General features: G+C 36.9%; 1 protein-coding gene across 2 annotated transcripts; it reads right to left on the reverse strand.

Annotated features, from left to right (window-relative positions):
* Positions 1-1017: 1017 nt before the first annotated feature.
* On the reverse strand, positions 1018-14548 carry LOC117425078 (double-strand-break repair protein rad21 homolog). 2 transcript variants are annotated; one of them, XM_058990839.1, is made up of 14 exons: positions 14221-14548; positions 7741-7914; positions 7385-7514; positions 6886-6985; positions 6606-6712; positions 6045-6194; positions 5110-5208; positions 4445-4561; positions 3966-4195; positions 3504-3615; positions 2946-3073; positions 2360-2476; positions 2104-2184; positions 1018-1689 (listed from the first exon to the last, which is right to left on the reverse strand). In XM_058990839.1, the coding sequence occupies exons 2-14, from the start codon at positions 7882-7884 to the stop codon at positions 1483-1485; spliced, it is 1722 nt and encodes a 573-aa protein (XP_058846822.1). In that variant the 5' UTR covers positions 7885-7914; positions 14221-14548; the 3' UTR covers positions 1018-1482. The 2 variants fall into 2 exon arrangements, with proteins under 2 accessions (XP_058846822.1, XP_058846821.1); XM_058990838.1 differs by lacking the exon at positions 14221-14548 and adding an exon at positions 8541-8769.
* Positions 14549-20889: the final 6341 nt, after the last annotated feature.

The raw sequence follows: 20889 nt of genomic DNA on the forward strand, positions 1-20889 counted from the left end.
ATGAAATGCGCCTTGACATGCATGACTGTGGTAAAATGGTAAATACCACCTCTAATTTGAACAACAACCCTGTTACCTGTCATTTTCATTCTGTTTTACTTCCTGAATCATTTTCAGCAGCCGCATTACAAATAAACGGCTGACAAACTGATCACAAAAAAAAAACTTTTCCTTGTTCATTTCGTGTTAAAACACCTTATCATATCTGTATTACAGCATATACTGCCTTTTAATATTCGATTGAATTATACAGTTTATCTGCCATGCACAATCATCTATCTTCAAAAGCTTGAAAGAAATGCTAGTGTCTAAGAGCATTAAATCTGTGCCGTTGACAGGAACAAGGCAAGTGTGAATTACATCATCCATAAGTCACAGGCCTAAGCTGTGGGAGAGGTGTTCCTGTTTCCTTCTGCCTCTCTGTCTGCCAGCTACATCTGGGAGGCATTGCTGCTGCCAAGAAAAGTTTAATACTTCTACCGCCTGAACCAAAATTAACTGCATCATGTCCCTTTCCAGTGTTTTGTTTTATCAGGAAACCATTGCAGACAGTATTTTGTGTCTTCCCAGCGAAGCCTTTTTGAAAAAAACAAAACAAAAACTGTGTCCCCAAATTAGAAAGATTTGTGTCTCAATTGAATGAAAAAAAAAGCACAGAATTCCAGGTTTCTTTTTAAAATATATATTTTTTTGTGGGCCAACTTGGGTGTCACAAAAGTGTAGCTTTACCTGAGAAACCTGGAACTCAATACTGAGAAGTGTAAGTGCAAGATGTTCATGACACACCTTTAGTACAAAGGAAGGAAGCTGGCACATAAGTTTAGGCGTTTCAGTACGGGAACTTTAAGTAAGTAAAATGTTCAAGCCTTTGAAATTAGTTTAAATGTATTTGCTTTTTACCCGTTTAGTTTTTATGCTGGCAGAAATAATGAATTGCTTGAAATGCTGTTAACTGTCTTTTTATGTTTTAACAACAACGACAAACATACACACCCCAGGCTGTTCAGAAGACTTGGCAGGAAAACATTTATTTGTTTTCAGATCTCAACATTTTAAGTTATGTAACATTAAAAATATAATTATAATTAACTATTTTTGTACAGTACTTCAAACCATTAACTGAATTAACATGTGAACTGAAATAAATACAAAAATATCTGTCTATTAAGGAAGTGTTTTGCAGTTTGTGAACAGGTAATGAAATGTTAACAATCTCTTATAAATATACTCTAAACACAATTCTTACTTATTGAACACCTCCAATGTTTGCGTCATTAAAAAAAGTATGTTTTTGTCTTTTAAAAAACAAGTGGATAGGATTTAGCTACTTAGGTCTGAATTCAATCCAAATAATTTGTTTTATATAATGCCATTCAGACCATAAGGCAGCTGCAATAAATACAAGCCGTTGCACACAAACACAAAGAACAATTCAGAAGCAGTAAGTGTACCTCTTTTTGTGCCAAATAAAGTTCTTTTTACTCATTTTTTAAAATTTTTTTTTTTTTTATAAAAGTTTGGTCCTGGGGTTGCAATGATAGCATCATAAGGTTTAATCTGGGTGAGCTCAATCGCATTCTGCTTCTTCAACACCAAAAAGCAGAAGAACGTCGCGGCAGCATGTTTACGGGTTTCATTCCTGCACAGTTCTTGCAAATTAAATGCTGTGCATCCAGAGTGATCTTGTTTCTGTACAAGTGGAGGGAAAAAAAAATCTAAATTGAGCGCAAAGAAACAATGAACACGGCAGTGTGCTCTTGTTATTTCACTTGATTGATAATTCCCAATCAGGCCATGTTGACAGTAAATTGTATACTGTACTTAACTGTCCTCATTATTTAATGTGTCAGAATGCAATCTGTATAATACCCGAGATACCCAGCTATAGGTAACTCTAAGATGTACCCAAACCTGCACATAAAGTGCAAGATCGATTATCAGGCTTGATTAAGTCTAAAACTGAATTATCCCATTAAAACTTTAGGGTTTTGCAGGTTACAAAGGTTCATAATAAACAATATTGTGCTTTTTAAGCATGCAAAGTTAGTCACTTGCAGTAGTTTTTAATTGTAATAACTTGCACAAATGTTTATCAACACTTACTTGTAAAGTATGTAACAGGTGCTGAATTCTCTTGTTCAATTTTCTCTCTTCAAAATCCTGTCCATCCAGTGCTGCTTGTGCCTATTTTGCCAAAAGATATTTAAACAAAAAAACAGATACTTTACAGCAATTTGGTGCGAAGCATGTAATGCAAAATGATTACCACTGATACTATTAAGATAGAGAAACATAAATTCATAAAAGAAACCCAACCGCAATTAGAACCATTACTAATCATCCATTTTTTTCAGCTGACCTTTTCCATTTGAGTTAGACTTTGGTCAAGTTCTCTTTCCTGCCCCATGGAAGGATTAACAAGCATAGAATCCTCAGACGGCATGTCCAGCAAGGCTGTCTGGGTTTCACTGACCCCCTGTGTAGCACATAACATTTCATTCAGATTTATGACAGGCAAATATGGTTACAGAGCACAATGTATGGTTATCTTGCTGTCTTTCTGGCCAATTTCATATTGCAGTATATCCCCTTGTGTTGAATAATACACTTTATCAGTATAATTACTTAATAAGTCCCCCCTTTTTTAACTGATGAAAATTAGGTATCATGGGCAGTGCCAGGAAAAGGTTACACATTTAAAGCACTCAAGTATCCTTACTTACAAGGCTGTGTTAACTACAGACGGCATTTACAACACTGATGACTGCAATTTGCTTTATAACATATTAGGTCATTAGTGTAATTTCACCCTTAAAGGGCTAACAAGAGTATTTCCGGTTAAGAGCCAAGATTAAAAATTATAGGAAAAAAAAAGACTTTTAAAAGTTTTAAAACCCTCTACCTTCATTCCACTCTGATCATAAATACATCACCCATCAACTTACAGCTTCACTCTCCGATTCTGCATGGTGTCTGTTAAGATCCCTAGAAAGTGGTGTGTGATCTATGCTAAGTCTAGTTGATTTCTGCATTTCAGACACATCTAAATGGCTCAGATCCTCCATCAGAATGACTGTTTCACAAATGTCCACATAAAAGAAAAAGAACAGAATGTCTTAAGTAATGAAGATGATACCTTGTTAAACTTTGGAGTCATACTGCAGACACATTTATTATAAAAAACGATACTGTATTAGTCTATCTGAAATCTGTCTTAAAAGTGAAAGAACAGAGCCCAGCTCTGAAGGCATTTTAAGGAAATACTGTTGTCTCAATAATTCAATCAAATGCCTTCATATATATTGACCAATTCTGTGTTTGTATATTTTCAAAATATATAACAAAAAAATGTAATATTATGATATATTATGTAGATAACTCTACAACCTTCAAAACTTTATGCAGAAGGCAAGCTGCAGGCGCTGTTCAGTGATGCAAAAATGGAAGAAAACAATAGTCAAAATTTTTTGAGCCTTGGATGTGGGATGTTCATGAAGACTGACCGGTATCATCCAATTTTTTGTCCTTTTGTTGCTTCCGCATCTCTTCTCTCTCCTGTTCCTCATCATTCCCATAACCTTTTAAATTCCCTGGTAGTAAATCTCTTGGAAAAAGCTATTAAAATATTGAAATTAATATTTTACATTCCTATATCATATGAGTTAAGACAAACGGCTAAAGGCAAGTGTATTAATATTTAGCATCAAACAAATATTCTTTACAATGCATATATTTTCTAATTAAATATTTTCAATTCTGGCTGCAACACTCAGTTTGTCTTTCCACAAGTACAATGCTGTCATACAAAGCAAAACAGAACAAAACAGAACAACACGTATTTCTGTTATAGGTGACAGGTTTAAAATAGTATAAAACATGTCAAGCACTTTAAAGTTCACCACGTTTATCCTATTTAAAAAAAACTAAACAGGGTAGTATTTAAAGGGAATAACTGGTTGTGTTACCTTTTGTAGCTGACTGCTCATTAAACTAAAGCCTGGCTGTGAAAAGAGCTTATCCGCCCCACCAGTCTCTTTCCACTTCATCAGCGACTTAGTAGGAGGAGCAATATCTAACGTACTGGTGATATCAGTACAGTCTGTGATCTGATCTCTGATGGTTTCACTTGACAGTTCCTTTGTTTCATCCACAACAAGTTTCCTCTTCCTCTTGCCCCTTTTTCGTTCTAAATTGGCTGAAAAAATTTGTTTAAAAAATTCACACTCCTGCCTTTTTAGGGATCATAGTGTTGGAGTGACTTAGCGTTCACAAAGCTGTACAACTTTAATATGAACATCGATTCCAGTTCCTTTCTATTGCATTTTACAACACCCAATGCATAAACAATATATACTTTTTTTGATATACCTGTATAATAGGTAATCTAGAACAACCTGCGCATACAACATCACATTTAAAATAAGTTGTTTTAGCCATGTCTTACGAGTCATTGTAACAGGTTCCAGTGCAAATCCCTCCTCCTCATCTGCCAGCAGAGTTGTTTCCTGTAGTGTTGGAGCATCCTCTGCTGGTTTATCAGAGGCAGGATTTTCTCTATCTGCTATAAAGAAAAGATTCACAGAATCTGTCAACCATATTCATACTTTACTGGGTGCTGTGTTTGCCTGTTGCACTTACTGGACCTAGTTTTGTCATTCAATACATGAAATAGTTTTAAAAATGTAATACGAGACATTATAATCAGTTTCATGTTAAATTTAATTATTTTTACATTACCACCATCAATGTGTAAACTGAGCAAAACAGTGGCTAAGTGCAGTTTTCAGTTTTTATTAAAGATAAAATGGACTTCTTTCAATGTCATTTTTTAATGCCAACTCACTCCTAATTGGTAATTTGGTAAAAATCTATGTAATCATGGTTTTATTTGGTTTTCTTTTTCTCTTCGCATTTTTTTTCACAGTGGTATAAATGTATTGTTTTGATGAAAAAATAAATAGAAAAAAATTATGTATTGAACTTTATTGCCAGATGGCAGAATAGATCAACAATGCAGTGCAACAATAAAATCACTGCAGAGCGTGCTGGCCTGAAAACAGCTAAAAAGAAATCATACCTGTCTTTTTAACAAAAAGAAAACTAACATACCATTATTATTTTCATCAAGAAGAGGCTCTGGGATCGCCACACCCACATCCTCAGCAAGAACGTCTGCAATTAATGGATTCTCTCCGTCAAGAACAAAATCTAAAGGATTAAAAATAATACACCTTGAACCTCCAACACATTTTTTTTTACATATTTGGATAATAATAATAATAATAATAATAATAATAATAATAATAATAATAATAATAATAATAATAATAATAATAATAATAATAATAAGCAATGCATACAGTACATATTCCTGACCAGGTATGTTAGCACGCACTACAAATACAGAATGAAGATCTTTATAAATTCACATTTTATACATTCTCTTTGCAAGGCCTTTTTTAATCTGTGGGGCCTAAAATTAATCCTCTATTTCACATGTAGTGCAGAAAATAAGAGAATGTCATTGAGTAATGAGGTGCTTTAAAGTGGTATTTGTTCACTATATATAAGCTGTAATTGTAATTTAGTTATTCACTGAGCCGCATAATTGTTCAGTAGACTCAGCACACAGTACCAGTAGCATCACCTGTTCATTGTTTTACTGATTAGAATGTTTTAAATTTCACATCAATTTTGCGCATAAACTATAATTTAATGAAGTCTTTCGCACCATGTCTCATGGTTATCCACTCAGACATTTGACTTCTGAATACTTTAGTTAAACCGCTAAGCCGTTTGCTGGATATGCAATTAAACAAACCACAGTGTTAATAATTTGATCACAAAAAAAAGATTATCAATAAATATTTATATCATAGCAGGGTGACTTCAAACTCACCATGAGACAGATCTATTGGCCTCAATTTTGTAGCAAGTGCAAAGGGAAATTTTCTAAATAATAGGAAGCAAGAAACTAATCTTCTTGTAACTAAGTTGTTTCGTGCCTTTCTCTTTTAAGCCAATGTAATTTAGAAAAAGCATACCCAAAATATCAAATCCACCTTCTTCATCACCAAAGCCATCAGCTTTAAGTCTGTCTTCAGTCAGGCTTTCAATACTAGGCAGGAGGGATTCATCCGTGCTTATACGCACACTATCATCAAAATGACCACCTTGTCTGAAGTGATCATCTCCTGGAAAGCAAGACAAAATAAAAAAGCTACAAATACCTTAAAAATACCTTAACTAAAGTATATCATGCACCTTACTTGAGCTTTTCAATACACTGCACCTTTGAACCTTTTCTGTTTATCAATGACTTCTAATCTGAAATATATATTTATACAAATCACAGTTAAAAACAACAATCTGCCATGTCCCTCAAGCATCTAAAATTGACTTCAAGCTATGTGTAGTAAAACATTGGGTCACCAAAGGAACTTTATTTATTCAAGGTGCCTCTTTCTAACATTTAAATTTCTAACAAAATAAAAAATATTTTACATGCCAGGGCCACTTCAACTGATGCCTTACAATGTGCAAATTATATGAACAACAACTTTTTTTTAAAATACCAATGCTTACTTTTCCTAAACAATCCTTACCAAAGTTATCATCATAAATAAGAAAGTTATTTCCATAATCTTCTTTAAGAGTGATTTCTTCGGTCCTGCTTTGGTTCAGAGTAAAATGCTCAGTAACTTCAATGGCACTAGAAACCAACAATAAAGGGTTAACAAATTGGACATAAGATATAGTTCAGTGCATACTGTACAGTTACATTTACAGTAACTTTTTTCTTTTTTACTTAAAGGCAATATTGGTGACTGTCCTAATTGTTGCAAGGTCATGCTGTATAGTATCCAGTAAACATAAGCACTTTACTTCACGTCAGGCAGCTGTGATTCAAAGTCACGGAAGTCCTCAACCAAGGTAATGGCTTTATAGGGAGCTTCCAGGTTATCTTCAGAGAGATCTGTTATACCTACAAAATATATTTTAAAAGAAATAAACAGATCTAGGTTATGTCTGTTTCGGGGGTCTATTCCATTGATCCAGACTGAGGCTGATCTAAATGATAATACATGTTGTTTAAATCATTATAATTGGCATGTATCTATTTTTAAAGGCATATACAATAAATAGAATACACATATAAAACGTTTGATTTTCATAACCTATCTTGAAAATGTGCCAAATTCTGAACAGACCCCATGGCCCGTAGTCTCTTGTTACATAATACAACTGTATTTTAATTTTATTGGGAAAAAAATGACATGAGAAAAAAACAATTATTGGCAGATTAGGATGCAAGCCTCCTGTCAGTGTGCTTTTAGGTACTAATGGTGCTAATAATAATAATAATAATAATAATAATAATGACCTGGACGAAAGGCTATTTTGATTTTAACAACTGCTTCATTGCAGTCTGCCAAGAGATATTTTGCTTTCCTGGAATAGATCCTCACAACTCCTAGAAGCAAATGTCCTGATGTTCTCAAAGCAATTTTCATCTAGATAAAAAAAACAAAAAACAAAAAAAAACAAAACATAAAGCAATCTAACATTTAAAACAACATTTACAGTCACTGAATTGAATTTTTTTTTTATTATTTACACAGAGCGGCATAATCTAACTACACATTTATGTCAACAATGTTGCTAAATATAAGTGTGTATTGCAAACGTTGGTTATTGTGTATGCTTTGTATTTATTTTCTATAAATTATACCCCCATACCTTTGGTGAAAGTATATCTTTAACTGTAGTCTCCAGATTGCACTCATAAACATGAGCTTTTGTAATCTTCTTTTCCCAGTGAGCGGCCAGCCATATTTTAGCCAGAGGGCCGCGTTTGGACATAAACAACTGTGTGTAAAACATCTTGCAGCTAATCTGGCGTTTCTAAACCTGCTGTAAACACAAAAATAAACAAATTCAAACATTTTATTTGAGCAGGTGGGCAACACGTTTACACGTTTTACGTCGGTAAGAAACATAGTTACAAGGCCTACACCACAACCTTAGATTTTTACAGAAAGCTAACAACAGGCAGCCGGGGACCAAATACGAAATGCCTTTAACTGAACATGAGCAAAGTTTAATTGCTCTAAATGCCTTCCTTGTTAAATTAGCTGTTTGACTAGTACGTGTCTTTCGAAAACAACTGGCACCGCTTTATTTAATGAGCGCTATTTGTTTTAAATGTATGTGCCTGGATACGCCTTCATACGATTACGTAAACGGCGTAAAATCACCGTAATTCCAGATTAAATGAAAAACACGCCATAATACGCATTTTCTATGCAAACCACTAACAATTATTCACTTGGTTACTGGAAGATGAAAAAGAAAGCGGTGTCTTAATAAGATAAATTTGTACGCGACACAACAAAACCTAATTTAAATACCTTAGACATTTTATTATAATTCTACATTCCTTTCGACAATAACAAGCATGGCAAATTACCAGCAATTTATTTTAAAAAAATATGTAAATACAGTAGTTTTTCATTAAAACGAGCGGACAATAATCTTACCTGCAGAAATAAAATTGAGATGGCGCCTAAAAAACAGCGGCCAAAAAAAAACCCAAAAAAAAAAACCGCTCGAGCCAGCAGCAAACGCGAGGCAGAGCAAAGCAGGCAGTTCTGCATCTCAGTCAAGCGCAGTGCAGGGTAAAACAAGTGACACATGGTGAAGAAGGACATGTTGTAACGTGCACCATAATAAAATAAGGAATACATGTCTTTGTTTTACCATTACAAAGAAACTGACGTGACTTAACGCCTCATATAGCACTTTCTTCTTCAGTTTGAATCAGGTATGACAGTTGTGAGCGGTTTGCTTCGGGTAGCAGTTAGCCTACGTTGTAGATAATTAGTTCGGGTACTACAGACATGAAAAAAAAAGTACAATACTACTACGTTTATAACATTTATGAAAATGTGTGTTTTCAATGAAAACAAAACAAAACGTAATGCAGAATATTCGATATATAATCTTGATATAATCTACAGTACCCGCTCAGCGACGTTATTTATATATTTTTACATTTTGCGAACATTTCTTGAAAGGTAAATGTTTTGTATTAAAGAATTGTAGTGTATTTTGCTTTTCACTGCTAACAGTACTTATACTAATAATAAAGCAATAGTCTACTACTAACTACACTGTAGACTTCGTTTTGTTCTGTATACTGTATTACAACCTTTTCGCCAGCAGAGGGCATCGGTGTCAAAACTATTAGACGTAGCGGTAGATCAGTGCTCCTCAATATGTTTTCCAGTTGGTCTGGACCTGATTTCTTAAGACAAGCTGAGTGAGTCTCCTTGTAATGTAGTCATACTGTATGTAAGTGCGTGGGTGAAGAAGGTACTAATCAAAAGAAGCTACAGTCATTTTCCTGACTTGAGTGAGTGTCGTCTACACTCTTAAATGAATATAACTGCTACACACCTGTTCTGAGGTTTTAGTTCCTAGCTGGATATCTGGTAGGAAAGCTAGCAGCTGCTGAGAGATCATATATATAGAGAACAATTCCTCATGTCAGGGGCACATAGCAAAGGAGCAAACCGCAGCCTACAATCAGTAACAAGCAGTAGGCAAGTGGGGCTCACAAAAGAATATATTAGAGCCTTGGCTGTGTTTCGGTCCTTTCCTGTGCTTAGAGTTGATATGAGGACTTGTGCCTGTTTCTGCCAAACAAAATGTATCCTGTCCACTTCCTGCAAAACAATATGTTCCTGCAGTCGTTGAACCCCAGTCCTCATTTAAGCAATGCTATTTCAGAACAGACCACTAAATGCATTCAAGATCTACTGCAAAGTGCTTGTGGACTAAGCAAGTTCAATCACTGATCAGTTTCAATCTCTGAGTTCAGGCCGAATGTTCCAAAAATAGGGTACATTTCCAAAAAGGTAGCAGGCAAAGTGGCTGCTCCAGTGTCCACACAGAGATCAATGATGACAATTAAAGACTGAGCATGGAATGGAGAGATCACAACCCTGCCCTTATTTTAATTTTGTTTATTATTTAGCAGACACCTTTATCCAAGGCGACTTACAGAGACTAGGGTGTGTGAACCATGCATCAGCTGCAGAGTCAGTTACAATTACATCTCACCCGAAAGACGGAGCACAAGGAGGTTAAGTGACTTGCTCAGGGTCACACAATGAGTCAGTGGTTGAGGTGGGATTTGAACCGGGGACCTCCTGGTTACAAGCCCCTTTCTTTAACCACTGGACCACACAGCCTCCTTAATGATCATATTTGCTGGAATGGCGGTGGAACGTTTATTATAAATAGATTTTATAGTGCTAGAAACTGACTTTAATAATAATAATATCTTTATATAGCACCTTTCATAGTGGACCACCATCACAAAGCACTTTACAGAGGTAGGTTGTGAACTGTGCATTATATGCAGAGTCACTTACAATAAGACATTGATTTAACATCTCATCCGCAGGATGGAGCACAAGGAAGTTAAGTGCCTTGCTCAGGGTCACACAGTGAGTCAGTAAGTGGCAGAGGTGGGATTTGAACTGGTGAGCTTCTGTTTACAAGCCCTGGACCACTGCCTCCTTAAGAGATGATTAGGGTGTTTTCTTTCGGTCATTAAGCCAGTTGAAAGCACACAAGTTCAGGTGCATTAGGCTGTAATCTTTTTTCTTTTTCTTTTTTGTGGAGCACTTTAATCCTCTTTCTCTGTGATCATGCTTTTGCAAAAGAGCCCCAATCAAATAAACCACGCTCCTCGATCTCCTGTCAGAGAAAGAAAATACCCTGCTCCGAGATTTCTATCGTGCTTTTGGCACTTGCCTTTCAAAAGTGCGATTTATGAACAGAGATTTGAGTGGGCATGTGATGATTATTCCAGGAGCGCTAGGCTATAGAGTGTTTCACAGAGCAGAGACACTTTCAAGTCTGAGTTTGTTTGCCTGGGGGCTAGCTATGGCTGAATAACGAGTAGGAACAGAACAGTGAATAATAGGAGAGATTTATGGAGGATTAATCCAGCTGCATAAAATGGAAACAAATTTGAATTTTTTTTTTTTTTGTTTCAATTTTTCTTCCCAGGATGGCCCAACAGGAACACCCCAGCCTTTTAACTGCGGGGGTCATTGTGACCCATGTACCCCATTTAATACTTTAATGAACAGTGATCTCCAGTGCATGTACCATGCACCATGTGTGTGTGAGAAGGACCAGCAATCCAGTGCTTCTATAAACCAGGAGGAGGAGGAGGAAAAGGAACACTTTCCAAGGTGAAGCCACAGATTGCAGATCATGTCTCAATATTGCACACCTATTTAATATGTCCTAAGTGAGTTGGATTTGATAAGCTTTTTACTCCAATAGTCATTAGTTAACTAACGAGAAAGAACTTAAACAGAAACTTAGCTTGGGAGAGAAATATCACTATACACCCTCACTGATGTATTTCTTCTGTCAGCTATGGGCAGAGTACCGGCTGAATTTAGAGGGAAGACAGGTCGGAGTGCTCAGAACTTTAAACAAATCCTTAAACCTGGATGTGATGACTGAATCCCAAAATGATAAACCGGAAAGCAACAATAACACATCCGTTAGGATATTGTTTGGAGGTGTTTTTCTTTTCTGAGAAAATCACGCTAACAAGGTGATTTGGAGTACAGGGCTTTGAGGGGTACAGCCTGTCATGTTTATATAAAGGGAAATGTGTCAGTTCCTGAAGAACAACAGGGAGGTTGATATTTCAGATGAGTTTCTGCGTGGGATCTAAAAGCCATACACTGCAGTAAAAGGGAACTCTGCTCGGTCCATTCATTTTACGTTCCAGATGTTTAATCCCCTCAATATGCTTCCTCGCTTCTGCCTGTATGAGGCACGAAATAAACGGGCAGCAGGGTGCACTTTCATTACCCAATTCCACCAGCAGGACTTTGCTCAGAGAAAACCCTAATGATCTTATAATAGCGCCGTATCAGAAAATGACATTTTTCATTGCCCAGCATCACAATCTGCCCGCTTCTTTTTTTATACTAAGATTGCATTTACATGTATATTTGTTTGGAAGTAAGGCGTCACAAAAAAACAAAACAAAACAAAAAAAAACATTTCTATTAATTGTAAAGGGCCCTTTGTTTTGATGGTTTAAAAAAAGAAAAGAGTTTGATATTCAAAAACCACAGACTAGAAATGCATTCATTCAAAAATGTATTACCTGCGAATCCAATCCTGCTCATAGCCTGATTGCATTTAATTGCAGAAATGCTTTTTGTTTAGAAAATGCAACACAAGTTTAATTTCATTCAGACAAACTGGATACGTATATTATATTGTACATGAATAGATCCTTAGGCTCCAAGCCTTTATTAAAGATTAGTCATGTTTTGGGTGTTGTGTGATCAAAGAGGCCATTGCATAAAGGATCATAGATCAATGTATTTAGAAAGCGAGGATTCCTTGGGCTGTGAACCAAGACACTCTATAATCCCAAGCATACTGCTGCAAATGTAAATGTAATTTATATATCTTCTATATGTTCTAGTTTGAGACATTCGATTGCATTCCAAGCAAACAAAACATACCCCCTTGTCTAAAAGCACTAAATGTAACCTTTCTTTACATCCCTGAATGCACCACTACTCAGGAGTTGCTGAACTTGATTGGGTCTGATGGAGCAGAATGGCCAGGTTAATATCCAAGTCCGTCCTTGTCTAATGTCTCTATTTGTTGTTTAAGATATGTGCATGACTAGACTTTTACATCAGTTACATGTATTTGACATCATTTTTCATTATATATCCCTTCCACAGTCTGTGCTTTACCACAGTTGATACAATACTATATATATATATATATATATATATATATATATATATATATGTGTGTGTGTGTGTGTGTGTGTGTGTGTGTGTGTGTGTGTGCGCGTGTGTGTGTGTGTGTGTTTGTCAGCTTTTGTAAGCCCTGAAATGCAGGATACCAGGTTGTATGTGAAGCCATCATTTCATTCTCCTTTCATTCTCTGCAGTGCAGACACAAGCAGAAACGATTTGAAACTGAGGACGCTCATCCATGTGCATGAGGACGGGGGTCTGGATTGTCAAGCAAATAAACTTAAAGGGCAAAGAAATTGTATTTAATTTTATTATTGTTATATATAAAAAAAAAACATTTTACAAAGAATTACGACCGTTGATGGATAAAGAAAGTGGCTACCTGTTCATATTCTTTTAGGAACTTAAAAATAACCACCTCATAACTGGCACTCCCACAGTGCGTCTGCTTAATATGAGATACCAGATATGCATCAGTCCGAATCACAACACAACTCTTTCAGTGCAACCCATAGTTCTACTCTTGCTCTCCGTGTTTATGATTGAAGGCCAATGCTGCAAGATAGAAGCTGCATGCGTTCCGTTGCAGTTCTGTAATTAAAACTTATCAGCTGGGATTCATCAGCTAGGAAGCATGTCACCCGACTCTTATAAGAGTTTACCATAAAAAGTGTGCGCAGTCATTTTACAGTCTACATTCTTACTCTCACATACGCTTATGGTTTCCATGTTCATTTTTACCACACTGTGGTCATTGTCTGTGCTTGACCATGCTTTGGCCATGCTTTTCCAGTGCTCTGCTACCCTTTTCTATGCCTTTCGTCCATAAATCATTATGAATAAACGATGTTAGAAAGATCTAAAAGTGATCTGTTTTAACAATCGCATGTGGCAAAATCACCCATGCACAGCACACTAGCCAAAATCACTCAGTACCACTTTAATGTAATGGCTGCAAATCCAATTCAATTTATACATAGCAGACAGTTCACACTGGGTTGTGCAAGTTATTCAGATATTCCTTTTGAAGCTATATGAATGATTTCATAGTGCTACAGTTCCCTGTCTCTATTATTACATTATATGAATCCCTACAGTACTAATGTGGTTACGGAAGGTCATTGAAATGAGAATGTCACACCAAGCTGGCTTGACAGGTTGGCTCCGAGGCAGTCAGCAAATCCAACATTAAACGTTTAAACTGAAAACTGCGCTTTTACATTCTCCCCAGGTTAAACCACGAGCGCATGTTCATTTAACATTTTCTGCCTGAAAAAGCGAAAGGGCAATTGTTATTTATAAGTCCTGTTAAGACAAAAAATACTCCTAGGCATTTCTCTCGCAGAGGATGAAGACTAATCTGAAACCATGATCTCTATCACTTCAGAATTCTTACCTTCCACCAAGTTGCTTTGAGTCAATATTCCACAGTGTCGTTGCTCAACAATGTGCCACAGTATCAGTATCAGGCTTGCACAACAGATAATAAACTGTATATGCTGGTTATCTTCAGTGCTATATCAGTGCTGCTCAGGGGACATACTTATACAGTAGCAGGAATATATTATCTATATGAAAAAACAACCCCCTTATTTAAAGGCAATAAAAGTAATGTATTTGTGCAGAGACTTTGACAGGAGCATGCACAGCATCCCTGCAACAGTCTCCTTGTGAAAACACTCTAATTCCATGGAATTTTCCATCTTCAGACAATACTCTGGTGCTCACAAGCATTCCGTGTTCCACTGGTGTTTAATCCACAGAATATCCCCTTCAGCCTTCTATCTATGTATCTGTTTTATGTATCACCATGTGTGTGTGTGTAGGGCCGGCACCTTTAATCCCTAAAGCAATTCAATTCAGCTATCTATTGTTTAACCAGGCAGTGTTTTATACAACTTCCCATTTTATGGAGAGGGGAAGTGTTCACACCTTCACTAAGATCAAATGTCATTTTGAATGTTTTATTAGGGTTATTTAAAAAAAAAAAAATCTGTTTTCATTTCAGTAATCCAAATGAATTCTTTCAACTGCTTTTAAAGGGAGTTTGTAGTTCCTTCTCACGCATCTTTCAATAAAGAGCGAGTTCAAGACTAACAGTGGCAGTGCAAACACCATGCATGCTGTAAACATTGTAAATATTGTGTGGGTTTAGCAGGCACACCCTTCCCTGTATTGTAATTATAGCAGTGCAGATATCCCCTCTGGCCACTCCTTGTACCATGTTAACTGCCCTATCTGTCCTATACTTTATAATGGATGGATGCTTTTTCGAAATGCTTTTTAGGGCTACTTCTCATCCCTCCATAAAAATGATTTTAAGGCCTGTCCTAATCAGAGGGGTCAGACTGTGGTCAGGCAAAATTGAGTAATGAATTGTCAATTTAGCCAGGTCACCTGTATAAAAACACATTGGAAAGATCATTTCAAGAGGGGGAATGAACAAAAAGAAAACACATTCAGTGCTAAATTATTAATACAGAGTTAGCAAAACAATGTATTCTTTTTTCTTTTTTATGATAGTTTTGAAGTGCTGTGTAAGTAACCGACACAATGTTTCCCCCGGGAGAGTTCAAAACGAGCAGGTTAGCAGTGAACTACATCAGCTCACTCACGCAGCTCAAATACGTTTTTACTGTCCAATAAAATAAAATAAATTAAAGAAGCCCACGTTTAATATTAAATTCCGTTGCCAGATCTGCTGGAACTTGATTCCACAAGGAATTCATTTTTATTATTCCTCACATTTTTATTTGTTCCGTCTCATCTGCAAAGTTTAATTAATGAGTCACTGTTGAGAAAGAAAGAACCAACCCAGTGTGCATTGGGATTCCCACTAAATAAATATCCGCTGCAATTCTGTGCCCATTGAACCAGAGAGGACAGGAAACGTTTTCTATCCTACAAAAGGTGACCCTGGATAAAATGTCTCTTTGAATCATTTCTTACATCTCACGTTAAATTCAAGTGCAGATCTCTGTGTGCATTGTAGCTCACCGGCTGCAGCACACTGTATTTCATTTTCAATTCATCCACACTTTCATCTCGATGAGACAAGCAGATTCATGTCCAAGCTGTGCTTTGGTGCTCAGAGCTTCATAATTTGTCACTGTCGATTTGGAATGGGGAATCTTCTAATGCTTTGACTTCTGTCTCTGGTCACAAATCCCTTTCGGGCTCCTGCTCAAGTCATATCCCTCGCAGCAGTCAAACTAAAAGACAATCTGACCTTCTCTGCAACCTGGCTTTTAACAAATCTAATTGACAAATTGATGTATTTGTCGTCTGAACTGTCTGGTTATTGTATTTAAAGAGCAAACGCTGTCGTTTCAGATGTCACTTTATTTATTTCTTACACCTTTCTCTTGTCTTTTTTTTTTAAATATGTGATTATTGAGTTGTTCTGGTTTGAGATGCTGTAAAGGGATTTGAAACCACCAATGCAGATGAGCCTGGCTCCTTTGCATAGAGGTTGAGATGCCCACTCATAATGAAGCTGCTATCATGAGAAGGACCACTACAGAAGAAAACCTGCTTTTAGTGTTGAGGCAAAAGAGAGCCAACCAATCTACTGTTGCTTGGAATCTTGTTCAGCCAATTATAGTGTTATGTTCACCCAAGCCATTTCACAATTGACAACGCCACACTGATCGCTATCGTCACTGTCTTATAGTACAGCCATGGGACATTTCATATGAAACATTTAGTACATCCCAAATTCATTATGCACTGAAGACATCATATCTAACTAGCAGGCAAATTGATGTATTTATAATGTATCATGCATTTTGAATTCAGCTTTATGAGTTATTCTGGTAATTTTAGGTTTCTCCTCTTTCCAATTACATTGTGAAACAATGTACATCTGTCTGTAGTTCTCCACTTTAAAATGATTGTGATTTGACTTCCCTCACTTTATTTCTTAAACATTTTGAATCCCGTTATTTGGACCGCACAGGACATTTTCACACAAAACGGCCCGAATTACATTCATGTAATACAGTGCAGGATACAAAAAGACTGCAAGCTAAATGACACATGTTACCTTAACCTTGATAGTAACTTACAACTATTGTTATTTTAAGAGAGCTTTCCTCTTCCTGACAAGCAATTAACAAATGCACAGAACGCCCTGAATACACTTCCCGGGGGCTTTGAATTAGCTGCCTTGTTTCACATAGATCTCCTCATGCACTTAACATGTGCATACTAGATGCGTAATTGTACATTATATTTCTACCAAAAAAACAAGCAAACAAGCAAACAACAACGGAACGAGTGCTTGAGAATTAGTGTTCAATTGCAAAGCTGTTTTAATACGCAGCTGCTGAATGTTTAAAGGGACAGTAGCATCAAATGAACACTTTCTTATTCATTTATTCTCTTACATTTCTTATGAACGGTGCTTATTTCGATTACTCACATTGTTTTTTCTAAGCCTATGTTGAGGTGCTTTAACCTGATTTCAGGAGCCACTCTTCACTTCATTGTCTGCCACAGACCCCTGCAATACAGGCTAGATCAGCCCAAGTCTCTTACTATTTACCCAAGGCCTCCTGAAGCAGAGAAGCTAGTGTATTAGCCAGCTGTGCCACTTAGCTTCTATTGTGAGTTTTTGTTTAATCAAATAGCCATCCTTGAATAGCAATTATAACTGTGAAATATCTTCTATGGTCACTCCATGTGCCATGTTAACTTTCCTATCTATTCTTTTATAATGTCTTTACGGCACGAACAATTAATCAATTCCTATTAATTAATTCATATTTTAGAATGCGAGATTACATTAGATTGCATCACCTGATGATTAACCAACTCCTTACAGGACAATAAATAACTCAGAAAACTGTGCACGTCAGTTACCTTACCTTGATGTGACTGCGTGCGCCACAGGCTTCTCCTTTATCATAGCTGAATGCCAGGCAGTTGTGTGCTTTTCATTTTGCTCAGACCAAAAATAAACAGTCCAGCAAGCCGCTCTGTCAGGTAGAGCCTCCAGGTCCTGTTAGTGTCGCTTCCAGGATTTTTACCCGACAGGCTCCTGCATGCGTTTTATTCTGTTTACCGTTTTAGAAGTGCCCCTGGTTTATCCTTCATTAAACTAAACAGAGACAGTTTGTCTCTGGGATCAAATGTGGGTATTCATGGTTTTGGCTCAAAAAATGATACTCCCTCTATATTGCATTTACTCAATGAAATAATCTAAATCTCTGAGCACATTTTAATATTTTTCCTCTCATAGAACCGCTTAAAGATAAGGATGGATTGGTTCCGCTCATTGGGCCAATTCGTATGGTCATTTAGGGGTTTATTATAACTTTTCATATGCATAGGCTAAATGTGTACCATATTATTTTTTTAATATAGTCTTTTAACCATACAAGTGAAAGTAAAGCACTGAGACCAAACGCCCACTTAACTCTGCTAAGGGGTGGGGGGGGGGGGGCTGATGGCAAGCTGCCTGTGTGGTTCAGGGCAGCAGGAATGGAGCCAGCACACAGGGCTGGAGCAGAGCTCCCTGGGAACAGTCCACAAGCTGCCATTTCAGAAACTTGAGAGCAGGGAATTGGACGGCATGTTTTGACAATCCTCTGCTTCCCTTTATGTCTCATCATTGTGGTGACTGGCCCAGCGTGACAGCTTTAGCTCAGAGCAGTGTTGCTGGGCTGGAGACAGTCCACTTCACTCAGTTTCTTAAGGGTTTTATTTTGTGCAGGCTATCCACAAATGTTGGACGCCAAGGAAAGCTGACCCCTAGATGACAGACTGTTAGCTAGACCTCTGTGGTTAAAAAGAACAACCACATAAACTCTCACTCCAGCAGTGGATGGATCCCATTTAATAAATCCTACCAGCTAATGCCTTCCTCAGTACACACAGAGAGCAAAAAAAACCTGCCACGCAGGGGATAGGGACAACTGTAACAGACGTGCTCATTAATAATCATGAGCTCATCCTGTTTAATATTCATGAGCCGAGCCTGTGTAATATTCATGAGGTGGTTGCAGTACCATTTGGATCGCTCCATGATTAGGATAAGAGGCAACATGATTTCACTGAATGGGATTGATTTTGTACTGTGTTTACATGCAGAGCAATCAGTCTTTGTGTAATTGATTGTTTGGAATCCGAAAACTAATGTGAAGAGCTGACATGCCAATCTCAGCTAGGTTCAGAGAAATCAATGCTTCTGACTTGAACAGCATTAAAATAATTAGACTTTAAATTACTTGCTTCAAATTTGGTCCACAGTTTTATTTTGTGAGTCAGTTGTGTTTAAGGTTTCAGTAGGTATGTGACACAAATCTGTAGTGTCTCTTTACTTAAGACTAGTCTGTGCCCTTTAAATACAACAGACTGCACAATCCTGGTTCTGCACTCATCATTAATTAGAGAACAGAAACTCATCACCTCTCTGTTAAAGATACTTGTGTTCTGTTGTGCAAATTACTGGTTCTGTTGGAAAAGTTTTTTTCTATGCACTACATGGCCTAAAAAGTTTGGAGACAAGAGCTTGGAACACGTTGAAGTGCTTTGTTTTCTCATGGATGGAATTAAAACGAGAAACGAGACAGTTTTACAGCAGAATGTTAAGAACAAAGAATTCTCAATGTTTAAACCACAACAGAATCTACATAAACAGATTATATTAATATCAGCTTTTCATCTGTTTTTTTTTATTTAGATAATATGTTTGTAAGTGTTTGGTGGCTCACTCTAATCAAGTTGAGAGCGTATTTTCTCTTGCACTCTTTGTGTGAACGACCCTGAAAAAGCAATGTGCGTGAGACATACACTCTTAACTTGATTTGAGGTAGCTACAGAACACTTTTAAACATACACTATAATTCCTGGCATTTGACTTCCGTTCTGAGCTGTAACAATCAAATATGGTTAGTTTGCAACGGCTTCTGCATTCGGCAAGCATAGCAATTTGTTTGCAGATGAATGAAGGTCCTGTATTTCAGTCCTGGGGTGTTAAAGGGAAGGACACATTCGAGGTATTGGAAGCACATGATATCAGATGCAACCGGCATCATTTAACGCAAGCAGTGTGTTGGAGGAATTGTATTGTTATAAAACTAGTAAAAAAAAAACATTTGAAAGGAACAGTTACATTATAAAGTTATAAGCAGTAATCTTAAAATGACTGGTAACGCCTTGTAGTTACCAGTAATTATCATGGTTAAAAAGCATTGACAAGTCATTTTGTACTATTTCGTTTTGTTTTCCCTAACCCTAGTCTCAATTCTAACTCTTATGATGAACAGTTACTTCACAGAACATTGCAGGTATTTTCACCACGGTAGTCACAGGTAATTGCTGCCTGGTTAATATGAAGCCTGATCAAGTCATTGTATTCATCTCTGAGACTCTGCCACAAAAGGACTTTCAGCTCAGCACTGCATAGCGGTCAGCTGGAGCTACAACCTTTCTGTTTGAGGAGTTTCTTTGAACCCCTGTTCCCTGTTTTCAAGAAACTCTATGCACTTCATGAAGGACAAAGCAGCTGTATTGTGTACAGTATATTGTGCAATAAGCAACTGTATATGAGCAAACCTGAGAGCAATAAACTAAAGGATGACATTGAAACAGAAGCAGGTTGTAAACCTGGTGCCACAGGGACCAAGAGAGCAGTGCTTCCTGTCTGACTGGACTTGGAATGAATGTGTTTGCGAAAGCAGACAAGCACAAAGCAATCTACGAAAGGTTATTTAGATTTTCACAGCTACTGCTAAATGTTTCTGAATTTTAAAAAGGTTTTGTTATGGTTTAATAAAGAGAAAAAAGAAAAAAAACAGCATTGCTCTTATCTCAACCTTTAGTGACAAACAAACAAACAAAAAACGACTACAAACCCCAAAGCAATTTCCTTATAAAAATGCTTTATTTATGTATTAAGCAAGTCATTAATGTAATATACTAGCCCACGCTGTTTGGTTTTGCATTGCAGTTTAATGGCAGAGGAGATCAGTAAGTTGTGCCTGGGTCCTGTGCTGGATACCATGCAAGTAATCACCGATGCTTATTTGCTGTAGTTTTAAACATTGACTAATTTAAGAAG

The sequence above is a fragment of the Acipenser ruthenus genome, chromosome 18 (genome assembly GCF_902713425.1).
Source record: "Acipenser ruthenus chromosome 18, fAciRut3.2 maternal haplotype, whole genome shotgun sequence".
In the NCBI taxonomy this organism is placed as follows: domain Eukaryota; kingdom Metazoa; phylum Chordata; class Actinopteri; order Acipenseriformes; family Acipenseridae; genus Acipenser; species Acipenser ruthenus.